At 35.4% G+C, this 13,980-nt stretch overlaps 1 protein-coding gene across 1 annotated transcript; it reads right to left on the reverse strand.

The window, feature by feature from the left end:
* Positions 1–2,493: 2,493 nt before the first annotated feature.
* On the reverse strand, positions 2,494–13,370 carry tilB (touch insensitive larva B). Its single transcript, XM_073972742.1, has 5 exons — positions 13,224–13,370; positions 12,318–13,167; positions 9,530–9,732; positions 2,687–2,720; positions 2,494–2,626 (listed from the first exon to the last, which is right to left on the reverse strand). Exons 1-5 carry the CDS (start codon positions 13,231–13,233, stop codon positions 2,545–2,547), a joined length of 1,179 nt encoding a protein of 392 aa, XP_073828843.1. The 5' UTR covers positions 13,234–13,370; the 3' UTR covers positions 2,494–2,544.
* Positions 13,371–13,980: the final 610 nt, after the last annotated feature.

Consider the following 13,980-nt stretch of genomic DNA (forward strand, 5'->3'; position numbering starts at 1 on the left):
AGTCACAAAATAAGTACGTAAGGTTGGAGACACAATCGCCATTGACTCGCAAATAAATTCCCAAACCGATACATTCGTATTTGTTGCAAATATTGCATTTTTACAAAAATAGGGCATAGGGGAGGTACCCGCCCGATCCGAAAGTCAAAATATATGTAGCCTATTTTGATTGGGGACCAACCCTGTACATTCGCTGAAAGTTTCAGGAAAATCGATTTAGTAGTTTCGTAGATATAACATATTACATAAGCACGTAAGGTCGGAGACACAATCGCCATTGACTCGGAAATTAATTTTCAAGGCGATACATTTGTAATTGTTGCAAATATTGAATTTTTACAAAAATAGGGCATAGGGGAGGTACCCCGCCCGATCCGAAATTCAACCAAATATGTAGCCTATTTCAACCGGGGGCCATCACTCTACGTTCCCTGAAAATTTCAGGAAAATCTATTGAGTAGTTTCGTAGATATAACATATTTATACAAGTTTGCGGAAAAGTGGGCGTGGCCAATTTTTCTTTGCATAAAAACCTAAACTGGACTATGACTAACATTTCCACAAAAAATTATCCAAATCGCTCTAGCCGTTTTCAACTGATTCAATTACCAACAAACGACAATTGAGTTTTATATATAAAGATTTAAAAAAGTGGGCGTTGTCCAGTCTTAATGCCCCAAATAAGCACGTAAGGTCGGAGACACAATCGCCATTGACTCGGAAATTAATTTTCAAAGCGATACATTTGTAATTGTTGCAAATTTTACATTTTTACAAAAATAGGGCATAGGGGAGGTACCCCGCCCGATCCGAAATTCAACCAAATGTGTAGCCTATTTCAACAGGGGGCCATCGCTCTACGTTCCCTGAAAATTTCAGAAAAATCTGTTGAGTAGTTTCGTAGATATAACATATTTATAAAAGTGGGCGTAGCCAATTTTTCTTTGCATAAAAACCTAAACTGGACTATGACTAACATTTCCACAAAAAAATTATCCAAATCGCTCCAGCCGTTTTCAACTGATTCAATTACCAACAAACGACAATTGAGTTTTATATATAAAGATGAGATATATAAGTTCAAGTTGGGAAATTGCATTCATGCCCTTGTTTTATAAGGAGGCGATACAATCAACCCATTGTTCTAATTTTAACTTATATATCTCAATAACGGTAAAAACTACGAAGACATCATGAACGTGCATTTTCTTTAGTCCCATTTCGATAGGACTTGCGGTTTCCCAGTAAAGTCGTGAAAACCTAAAAAACCCTTAAAAATGTCAACTTGAATCGCGATTTTTTAAAAGCGCTCCGGCGATATTTTTCTCATCTATGTATGAACATTGCAGTTTCAGAATCCGCAAAAATTTCCCAGGTGTAAGCACTTTCCATTTAAATTTGGTTCAAGAGCACCGTGTAACCCTTAACGTCTAGTGTGTAGTTTTAATAGTAGTATCTGACGGGTGCCACCGTGTTGCAATGGTATGCACACTCGCCTTGCGCGCTAAAGGTCGTGGGTTCGATTCCCCGGTCAGTCAACATCAAACCTTTTTCAACGGTGGCAAAATACCCCTCAGTAATGTTGGCGACATTTTCTGAGTATTTCAGCCTTGTACAACTTCTCTACAAGTGGTGTCGTAAGGCACGCCGTTCGGACTCGGCGATAAACAGTAGGTCCCATATCATTGAGCTAATGTGAATCGGGGTGCACTCATTGATATGAGAGAAGTCTCCCCTGTCCCGCCTGGGATGTTTGTGGAACAATTATATATTATCTCATTATCTTATTATGTCTTTGATTATCTGAAATATTCACCCAGTTGTGATATTTTACCATTTTCAGTTTCGTATGCAATTCAATATTGAGCATTGAATTAATTTGAATTGCAGGATGTTGGCGGCAATGAACGTCGTACCTTTTCCTCAAAATGGATTGCTTGTAGTCCGCCATAGGCCAAAGTTTAATAAAACCGACCAGTAGTTGGCGATAAGAGTATATATCAACCTCTCTTATTTTCTTTATATTATTTAACAAAGACCCTACGATGTTTATCAATAAGATGCTTATTCCATTTCTAATTTCATCTTTCTGCGATTGTCATGTGTGCTAATTTATGTAGGTTCGGATGAGGGAATCTTGTTCCATCAACGAAATATTGTATACCGATATCATTATATCCAACAGAAATACTCAAATACAAGGTATATTTAATAGGTAGCGGTGTCACACCAACTGCTCGAATATGAAGAGTAATTTCGCCAACAACATATAGCAATACACAATTTGCCTTGCTCCAAAAAAATTGTCCCAGGTGCTGATACACAAATTTCAGAATCATTTTTCATTGAATCAAGGTGATAAATAAGATTTTATCTAATCTTAGGTAAAACCTCATCAAAATATGATATAGGGACATGAGGTTGTAAAAATTTCATCACCTTTTTACACACTACCAATTCTCTGGGATTAGTAACTTGAAATTGATAATCAAATTTCTTCGCTAAAATTGTATTGTGTTAATATTTATTGTACAAAAGAATTACTTAAATTAGATCAGGTAGTCCATCATTACATCCATTATCGCAGATATTCCTTATATCAACCGTACCTCTTAGCGTAGATTGCCTGAAAAAAATATATATGCAGAACATATTGAAAATGAAAATATGATATCAATATACTTACTTTTTTCTCGCATCGTGGTTTCCCAAAGATTTTTCTAAAAAAAATCAAATAATGAAAATGAGGGATAAATTGGATTCATAAATTTCGATTGGAACAAATATTTTCAGTTCTATATTTTTATACTCCACACCACTAATGGGAGGGTATTATAGGATTAACCTTGTAATCACGCTACAAGCTGCAATTGTAATGGGTTTGGAGGTTGATAGGGGTCCTTGAGATTATATTTAGGGGTCGGAATGCGCAAAAAAAACTTATGTGGAGAAAAATTCAACATTTTATTCTTATACGAATATCTATCTCCCTACTAGAAGGGTTATTCCAAAAGCAAAACCTTTCAATGAAAGAAGAGAATATCATCTCTACAATGGCGTAGGTAGTCAAACAACGAAAATATCGCAATAGTCGGAAATACATCCCATTTTCCCTTTTTTTGATTTGAATTGCAATGACGAATATCCCAGTTTTGGTTTGGGGCATTTCAACAAAAGTGTCCAATATTAAAGAAATCATTCTGATTCAATTGATCCCCATCAGCGTGACCTATGGAAAATTTCAAAAAGGATCATTTCTGAAAAATCTCACTAACCTCTTTTCTAACCTCCACCATAATATGGAGGGTATAATTAACTTTGTCATTCCGTCTGTAATACATCGATTTTCGGTATTTTCAAGATTGTTGTCTCAATATCCAAACGAAATGGATGAAATTTAGTATTTAGACTTCGTTGGGGGTATGAAACTTTCCACCAGGAATTTGTCGGTATTTCGAAGGTTGCGACCTCAATATGCCACCGAAATGACTAAAATATGGTGTTTAGACTTCGTTGGGGCTATAAAACTTTCCATCTGAAATTTGTCGGTATATGTCCACGCCTTCGTATAACCCTCATAGAAAGATACATCCCGATTTTCGGTATTTTGAAGGTTGTGGCCTCAATAGGCCACCGAAATGACTAAAATATGGTATTTAGACTTCGTTGGGGGTATAAAACTTTCCATCAGAAATTTGTCTGTATAGGTCCACGCCTTCGTATAGCCCTCATAGAATGATACATCTCGATTTCGGAAGGTTGTGGCCTCAATATCCAAACGAAATGGATGAAATATTGTATTTAGACTTCGTTGGGGGTATGAATCTTTTCACCAGAAATTTGTAGGTATAGTTCCAAGTCTGTATATAGCCCCCATAGAACGGTACCTCCCGATTTTCGGTATTTCGAAGGTTGTGACCTCAATATACCACCGAAATGACTAAAATATGGTATTTAGACTTCGTTGGGGGTATAAAACTTTCCATCTGAAATTTGTCTGTATTGGTCCACGCCTTAGTGAAAGATGCATCTCGATTTTCGGTTGTGGCCTCAATAGCCCCCCGAAATGGATAAAATTTGGCATTTTATCTTCTTTGTACAGACATTTGTCGGTATAGGTCAATGTATTGATACAGTCCCCATAGACCGGTATTCCCGATTTTCTTTATTCGTAACTGAAATTTCTATTTAGTCTTATAACAGGTACAAAACACCCCTTGCAAAATGTCAGACAGTATACGTCCACGTTTTGCCAAAGGTCCGTATAAGGGTACCACCCGATTTAAGAGTTTTTGAAGATTTCACAATTCTGTGTTCCCACAAGATAGAAAAAATTACACCCAACAAACCTGCCCGGTTTTTGCTATTTATGTATGTAGTTCGAAGCATTTTTGTCAAATTTACGAAACGATATTGCTGTAATTTGGTACTGTGTCTGTCGTTAGACGATACAAAAGTTCAATTCGGAAAATTGTAAATATTGGTCCATGACGCCCCCGTGTGAGCTCTTTTAAAGGGGTCTGCTACATTTTCCTTCTGAGGTGGGTGTAACTTGGTATTTCGGACTCTCAATGGGTAGAAAAGCTCAACGCAGAAATTTATCAATATAAATTGATTACACTGTGAACCGAAATTTTGGGGCAGAGATAATTCCTTTTGGGGATGAAAGTCCTTGGTGAGTATATTAAGAATCCCGAAGGACAGAAATTAAAGTTATATCTTTGTTAACTGTTGCTTTAACTTATTTATGAGATGCCATGTCTTCAGTCGAATCGAATGAGGATTATTTTAGAAGAGCATTTCGACCTTCAAACTCGCTTCCTTCAATGCCATTTTCATCCCTTATTTCAAGAACCACTATAAAAGTACCACAAAATTACGTTTTTTAACTTCGAAATGTTCCACAAAAATGTCGCTCAGAAAATTTTAAATACGACGCTCATTGACAACTAATCGATTTTGTCGCGTTTTCATGGTCCTTTTTGACATTTACACTGTTTTGGCTCCGAAAAAGATATGTTTGGTGTTTTTGTTTAATCGAACAACGATTTATAAAAGAGTTCAGTAATGATGAGTGACTGACTGACTGACTGATAATCAACGCCCAGGCTAAACGGCTAAAGCTAGAGTCTTGAAATTTTGGGTGAGGGTTACTCTTGGTCCGAAAGTGTCAGATAAGGCTTTGTTTTTCGGAAATTCGAACGGTACGAAAAGTACTAAAAATGGTACCATTCGTATTAAGCAAACGGCAAGATCTAGAAATCTAAAATTTGGAATGAGGGTCACTAATGGCGAGTTAGAAAGATGTACCAAAGGGTTTTTGGAAATTCGACCTAAATGTGCGCGAAAAGTACTAAAAGTTACTAAATTTAGTACCAATGATATAGCTAGAATCTTGAAATTTGGTATGGAATCAAGGTTGGAAAGTGGTGTTGATGTGAGGAAATGTTTTTGAAAATTCGTACTTATGTGTACAAAAAGTACCATTTAGTACTAAATTTAGTACAATTTGGATTTGGGTGATTGGATAGAGCTGGAAACTTGAAATGTGGAATTAGGATTACTGTTGAAGAGTATGATTGAGATACAGATGTTATTTTGGGAATTCGTACTTTTGTGTACGAAAAGTAATAAATGGTACTAAATTTTTTACAATTTCGATTTGAGCTGAAAATATAAAATTTGGAATAATGATTACTGTTGGAGTGCAGGATTGAGATAGTATTGGAGGTAGTATTGGAAATTCGTAATTATGGGTACGAAAAGTACTAAATGGCACTAAATTTGGTACAATTTGGATTTGGGTGAACACAAAGAGCTGGATTCCTGAAACGTTTAATTAATATTACTTTTGGAGTGAAGTAGTTTTGGAAATTCGTACTTATGTGTACGAACAGTATTAAATTTGGTACAATTTGGATTTGAGCGAACAAACAGAGCTGGAATCCAAAAATTTTAAAAATCGTATTTATAGGTACGAAAAGTATTAAATGGTACTAAATTTGGTACAAATTGGATTTGGGTAAACGGATAGCGCTGGAATCCTGAAATTTGAAATTGAGATTACAGTTGGAGTGTTGGATTGAAGAAGTTTTGGAAATTCGTACTTATGGGTACGAAAGGTACGTGGTACTAAATATGGTACAATTTAGATTTTGGTGAACGGATAGAGCTGCTATCTTGAAATTTGGAATTAAGATTACTGTTTGAGTGTACGATTGGGGTAGTTATGGAAATTTGTTCTTATGGTTACGAAAATTACTAAATGACACTTAATTTGGTACAATTTAGATTTGGGTGAACGGGTAGCGCTGCTATCCTGAATTCTGGAATGAAGATTACATTTGGAGTGTAGGGCTGAGGTAGTTTTGGAAATTTGTATTTATGGGTATCAAAAGTACTAAATGGTACTAAATTTGGTACAATTTGGATTTGGTACCAAAAGTACTAAATGGTACTAAATTTGGTACAATTTGGATTTGGGTAAACGGATATCGATGGAATCCAGAAATTCGTAATTAAGATTACAGCTACAGTATGTATGGTATTGAGGAAGTTTTGGAAATTCGTACTTATGGGTAAAAAAAGTACTAAATTATACTAAATTTGGTAGAATTTTGATTTAAACGGATAGCGCATGGTAGAACAAATACAAGGTAAAGTTAATACTACAACAAATACAACTCGAACAACAACCACAAAGGAATTTGTTTTTGTTTGTAACGTTACTGCCAGTTGTATTTGTAAACAAAACAAGGAAATGTCTATAAATTATTGGAATTTTAAAAACTAATAATATTTCACATTTGTTTGAATATTTTGGAAAACATGAATGAAAATTCGTTACATTTTCAATTTTTATGGTTCCACATCATTCCACTAAATGCATAAATTCTCGCAGAAAGTAGAATTCTTGCAGAAAAGTTTGGGGTCGCTGGAAATTCATAGAAAATGGAGAAGCTGTTTCAATGATTTGTTTTAGAAATCAAAGTCGCACATGTTTATTAGGGCTTTATTTTTTTAAATTTTAACAAAATACCTCACATATTAACAAACGTTGTATCGCCTCTACAAGCGGTGATTTACTGCGCGGCTTATCGTTCGAACTTGGAGGAGGTTACATATCATTGATATGAAGAAGTCTTTCTGGGAAATCGTTTTTTCCGAATGATATATTTTTTTCTCAAAATATATATGTCCCTAATGTACATCGAAATAGAAATAAATGTATAAAATGTCATATGAAATTTGACACTAACGTTACAACCCAGTTCAGTCAGCTGTGTATTGCTGCTACCTTTTCTTATTCTACCATGCGGATAGCGCTTGAATCCTTAAAATATGATTACTGTTGCCATGTAGGATTGAGTTATGAAAAATACTAAATTTGGTACAATTTGGATTTGGTTCAACGAATAAAGCTGGAATCCTTAAATTTTGAATGAATATTACTGTTAAAAGGAAGGATTGCGGTCGTTTCGGAAAATTGTACTTATGGGTACGAAGAGTACTAAATGGTAATGAGTTTAGACCAATTTGATAATGAGTGGCCGCAGCTGAAATCCTGACATTCGATCTAAATGTTGTATCGCTTGTAGGAACAGAGCTGGAATTCTAAAATTTGTTCTTAGAGTTACCGTTGTTATGTGGGATTAAGAGATGGAGATGGCTTTGAAAATGCATACTATGAAAAATATTAAATGGCAGTAGGAATTTTTGAAATTTTAAGAGGAGGATGGATTACTGTGGCCATAATCTTGAAAATACCGAAAATCGGGTGCTATATTAAGACGTGGACCTATACCGACACATTTCTGGTGGAAAGTTTTATACCACCTACGACGACTAAATAAAAAAAATCAGCCAGGGGAAACGTTTTTTAACCCCCAACGAAGAGTAAGTACCAAATATCAGCCATTTTCGTGTGATAATGAAGCTAAAACCTTCTAAATACCGAAAATCGGGTGGTACCGTTATATGGGGGCTATATCAAAACGTGGACCGATATAGCCATTTGCAATACCAAACATCCTAGGATTAATAGAAACTTCTATACCAAATTACAAAGCTCTATCTTAAAAATTGCGAAATATATCTTGATTTCAACAGACGGACGGACAGACGGACATGGTTATATCGACTTAGAATTTTGCCCTGATCAAGAATATATATACTTTATAGGGCCTCCGATGAATATTTCGATGTGTTACAAACGGAATGACTAATTTAATTTTACCCTCCTATTATGGCACAGGGTATAAAAACATATTGTGTAAAGTAGTCATAAGGATGAGAAAATCGAATTAAAGTTGTACGAACAGTACTTAAATAAAAATGCATATTGGTTAAAATTGGTATTAGTACAACAACATTTTCATTGTTCGCTGTTTCCATATTTAAATGTCTTTATTTGTTGTTTATATCCTGTCCGCATACGAAGTAGCGGGCACTTTGCTAGTAACAAATATACAAAAACACAAAACATAGTTTTTTTGTGAACAAAAACAGGGTAATTGTAAAAACAAGATCATGAAAACGCGACAAAATAGATTAGTTGTCAATGACAGTCGTACCTAAAATTTCCTGATCGACATTTCTGCAGAACATTTCGAAGCTGAAAAAGTCATATTGTGGTACTTTTATAGAGGTTCTTAAAATAAGGGACGAAAAGGACATTGAACGAAGCGAGTTAGAAGGTCGAAATGATCTTCTAAAATAATCCTCATTCGATTTGACAGAAGACATGTCATCTCATAAATAAGCTAAAGCAACAACAGATTCCTTACAGGGTCTTCAGCAGAAACTTCAGCACGCCGTAACTCGGATTTACGACTAACGGCGGTTCTGTCCTTCGGGATTCTTAATAAACTCACCAAAGGCTTTCATCCCCAAAAGGAGTTATCTCTGCCCCTAGATTTTCACCCCCATTTTGTGTCACAGTGTTATTATCAATTAAGATATTCTACTCCTCTAAGGAATAAGGCTAAACGTAAATGAAGAGCTTAGTACTTTCATAAACGATAGGAAAATAATCGTTCCTATTTACTTTAATACAGTTCGAGGTTGAAGGCCCGGCCGAATTTAAAGCCGTTCTTACTTATTTTATATTACCAATGCCCCTTAAAATTGAAACTATTTCGGCATGAAGTCGATGCTAGTTTTTGACGCAGTCCCTGGAGTCATAATAGCGACGCTCCGGTCCTCAACTTCTAAGAACATTCTATTTATTTATAATTTCATTACACATGAACCTCCGAATATTCCGAAGAAGCCCAAATGCCACTAACCAAAACTTTGATTTTATTTAATGAAATTACTCTCATCGGCTGATTATATACATTTTGTGGGATATGCTGATAATACTTCTTCCTGCATCCTTTAGCAAATTCTAAGCACAGAACTGTCAAAATGGTTCTCTCATTTCGCTCTATTTTACTCAATTTTTGTGCAAAAAGACAACATTCAGTAAAATTTCGTAACAATTATTGCACATTATCAAGTAAAAATACACAGCTATTAAGTAACTCACCTTCCGATCTGATAGATAAAAGTTTATTCTCATTTAATTTTGGTGCTGTAATAACCAACTGGCCGGTAATTTGCGAACGTCGAACAATAGCCTCCGATGGTTTAGCTTCTTCGTTTAATGCTATTTGGAATACCTTTCCCTTAACCATCACCCGAATATAGTTTATTTCAACATCGACTTTAAGATGTGATGTTTCTAGATATCTGAAAGAAAAATGTTTTCAAATGTAAAATTGGGTCGTAGCTGAGGAACAGTTCCATAATTCCATTAACGTACAAGATTGGTAGCTTATAAAAATATTTTAAAAAAGGGGAATATACGATCTGTAATGTACTAAATGAAATGGGTAATCATAAAAGAAATGGGTAATCATACAGTTGGAAAAGTCGATCTGTGGATGTGTTAAATAACATTGTCCTTATATGCCGTGTCCTTTTACCTACCTTGGAAAATTTTCTCAACAAGTATGGTGTACCAATGATCTTGCTGATCTATTCAGACAACAACAGTAAGATGAAACTTAGAACTGACTGGGGGCTCGGGCCCACCCCCAAAATGGTAATTTTTAGATATTTTTTTGTATATTTTACTTGCAAACGTCCTTTGCATTTTGCTACGCAAATTTGTCGGAACTTACTGATAGCTCTGAAACTCTGAACTAAATATCGTATTACCTAGTGTGACAAAAGACGTCTCAATTAGCAGCCCGTACGACTTCATCCCCACGGAAGGCTCTCAAATATTCGAGATTTAAATGGTCAAACATTTAACAACTTCAGATTCTATACTCTGACGACGAACCTCTAGGAATCCCATGAGAACAAATTTAAATTAAAAGCCCCAACTGCAGCGAAATATGCGACAGTTGAGAAAGTAATCTAGGAAATGTTGATGAAGTCAAGAGCTTTGAAAGTGGTAAACACAGCTCTTCTTTTTTCATTCATACCAAGTTTATGGAAAAGTGAAGGGGTTATCCACATTCTCAAAGCTGGGAAACCATATTAGACGTTACATAAAACTACAAACCAATTAGTAGTTCTTCTGCTTTTTCGAAAATAATGAAAAATTTTTTGGACATAAAGATCACAACATATTTAGATCCCTCCAAAATCCCTAAAATCGCGTTTACACTACACCCTTAAATGATGGTAAAGTACATTACCACGATTCATTTGACGTAAAATATATGAAAACATCCGTCAAACTGAACGAAATAAAGCCATTCTAACAATAATAAACAGTGATCTATTCAGACAACAACAGTAAGATGAAACTTAGAACTGACTGGGGGCTCGGGCCCACCCCCAAAATGGTAATTTTTAGATATTTTTTTGTATATTTTACTTGCAAACGTCCTTTGCATTTTGCTACGCAAATTTGTCGGAACTTACTGATAGCTCTGAAACTCTGAACTAAATATCGTATTACCTAGTGTGACAAAAGACGTCTCAATTAGCAGCCCGTACGACTTCATCCCCACGGAAGGCTCTCAAATATTCGAGATTTAAATGGTCAAACATTTAACAACTTCAGATTCTATACTCTGACGACGAACCTCTAGGAATCCCATGAGAACAAATTTAAATTAAAAGCCCCAACTGCAGCGAAATATGCGACAGTTGAGAAAGTAATCTAGGAAATGTTGATGAAGTCAAGAGCTTTGAAAGTGGTAAACACAGCTCTTCTTTTTTCATTCATACCAAGTTTATGGAAAAGTGAAGGGGTTATCCACATTCTCAAAGCTGGGAAACCATATTAGACGTTACATAAAACTACAAACCAATTAGTAGTTCTTCTGCTTTTTCGAAAATAATGAAAAATTTTTTGGACATAAAGATCACAACATATTTAGATCCCTCCAAAATCCCTAAAATCGCGTTTACACTACACCCTTAAATGATGGTAAAGTACATTACCACGATTCATTTGACGTAAAATATATGAAAACATCCGTCAAACTGAACGAAATAAAGCCATTCTAACAATAATAAACAGTGATCTATTCAGACAACAACAGTAAGATGAAACTTAGAACTGACTGGGGGCTCGGGCCCACCCCCAAAATGGTAATTTTTAGATATTTTTTTGTATATTTTACTTGCAAACGTCCTTTGCATTTTGCTACGCAAATTTGTCGGAACTTACTGATAGCTCTGAAACTCTGAACTAAATATCGTATTACCTAGTGTGACAAAAGACGTCTCAATTAGCAGCCCGTACGACTTCATCCCCACGGAAGGCTCTCAAATATTCGAGATTTAAATGGTCAAACATTTAACAACTTCAGATTCTATACTCTGACGACGAACCTCTAGGAATCCCATGAGAACAAATTTAAATTAAAAGCCCCAACTGCAGCGAAATATGCGACAGTTGAGAAAGTAATCTAGGAAATGTTGATGAAGTCAAGAGCTTTGAAAGTGGTAAACACAGCTCTTCTTTTTTCATTCATACCAAGTTTATGGAAAAGTGAAGGGGTTATCCACATTCTCAAAGCTGGGAAACCATATTAGACGTTACATAAAACTACAAACCAATTAGTAGTTCTTCTGCTTTTTCGAAAATAATGAAAAATTTTTTGGACATAAAGATCACAACATATTTAGATCCCTCCAAAATCCCTAAAATCGCGTTTACACTACACCCTTAAATGATGGTAAAGTACATTACCACGATTCATTTGACGTAAAATATATGAAAACATCCGTCAAACTGAACGAAATAAAGCCATTCTAACAATAATAAACAGTAATCAAAACGTACTCCAACATCATACATATTTACATACTTGTAGACTTCCAACTCCAAAATATATTCATTAGCTTCATCCTTTAGGGTAAATGGCAACTCTGGTTTATTGATATTGTATGGACGACCACAGGGAGCAAACAGGGTAGGCTCTTTCTTGATTCGCAGCCTTTCACAGTCATCATGCTTTTCTTTTTGACGACACTGTTTATGATATTTGGCCATTTCAATTCGAATCTCTGGACAATTTTCACTCTTAGAATCCCAAAATGTTTTAATGCGTTCACTTTCATCCTCAATTGTGGACATTTTTGCATCCAACTCTTCCTTCTGTTGTAAAAAACGTATCTTCTGCTCATCTCGTTTCATTGCATAGAGAACCTGTTGTTGAACAATAACTGCACGATATTCTTTAAGGCGGGGCTTGGCTTCTAACTTTTGGGTTAGCGTTACATCCTGACAATCTAGACTTTCCAGTTGGGGTAACGTTGCAATGACATATTCACGATAATTGGGATAATCACAACATGGATTACCCGTCAGAATGAGAGTTCTCAAATTATAGTTATCCTTAAGGCTCTCGATTGATGTCAAATCGCCAATAAAATTCAATGTCAAATCCAATTTGTTAAGAGATTCCAATTGTTGCAAATTTTCAATACGTTCAATATTGTTGAGTGCCAAATTGAGATATTCCAAACGCTTCAGTTTGTAAAGGTTTTCGATTTTTGCAATTAAATTCGATTGCAACAAAAGAATTTTTAAGTCTCGACACCAATTGTGCAGATGTTCAATACGTTCGATATCCTCCTGATGTAGCGACAATTCCTCCAGGGTACTGATAAGCATTTCATTATGTTCGGATTTTTTTCTCACCAATTCTTCGGTAACTGAAATATTGGGCAATATTACAAAACTGAGCGTACGTAATTGAAACAGTACTTACTTCGTACCATTTTTAGCGTGTTGTGTTTTCAATGAATAAGATTAGAACAAAAAATAAAATAAATATTTTAAAATAACAACATTATTATTTCCATGACAACAAGCCTTCTTATATCGTAGAGCAACGTTGCCACTCTCATTCTTGGACAATGAAAGTGGAAACCATGACGACAAAAAATACGACGATGGTATGTTATTTCTTCTACAATTTCCAACTTAAACCCAGGTGTGTTTCAAGGTATTGACGATACCTTCTAAAATACATCTATATATAAAGAGCTTAGTGATAAGTGAGTGACATGTATATCATCGCCCAGACGAAACCGCTGAGTCCAAAATCACATTTAAAACACAAAATCCGCGACCGAAACTTACTTAAATGTTTTCATTCGTAAAACAAATAATTTTCCTTTGCAATGAATTGCATTTCATGTTTTGTTGGGCTTTTGTTTTTAAAATGCAAAACACCACACACATACAAACAATAACGTTCTGTCAAAGTTAAATTTTTTCAACTTACAAAAAGTATACGCTCGACTTATTTCGGTAGGTCTTATAAGAATACATGTGTTCTACTTTTTTCACCACACACGCCCTGGGTATACGGACGTATATAGGTATGGGCCTTAGGCAAACGGGAAGAGCTAGAATTCTGAAATTTGGAATGAGGGTAACTAATGGAGAGTTAGAAAGATATATCAAATGGTTTTGGGAAATTCGACCTCTAAGTGTACGAAAAGTACTAAATTTAGTACCAA

Source organism: Musca autumnalis, unplaced genomic scaffold (genome assembly GCF_047663935.1).
Source record: "Musca autumnalis isolate F117 unplaced genomic scaffold, ASM4766393v1 scaffold_3, whole genome shotgun sequence".
Lineage (NCBI taxonomy): Eukaryota > Metazoa > Arthropoda > Insecta > Diptera > Muscidae > Musca > Musca autumnalis.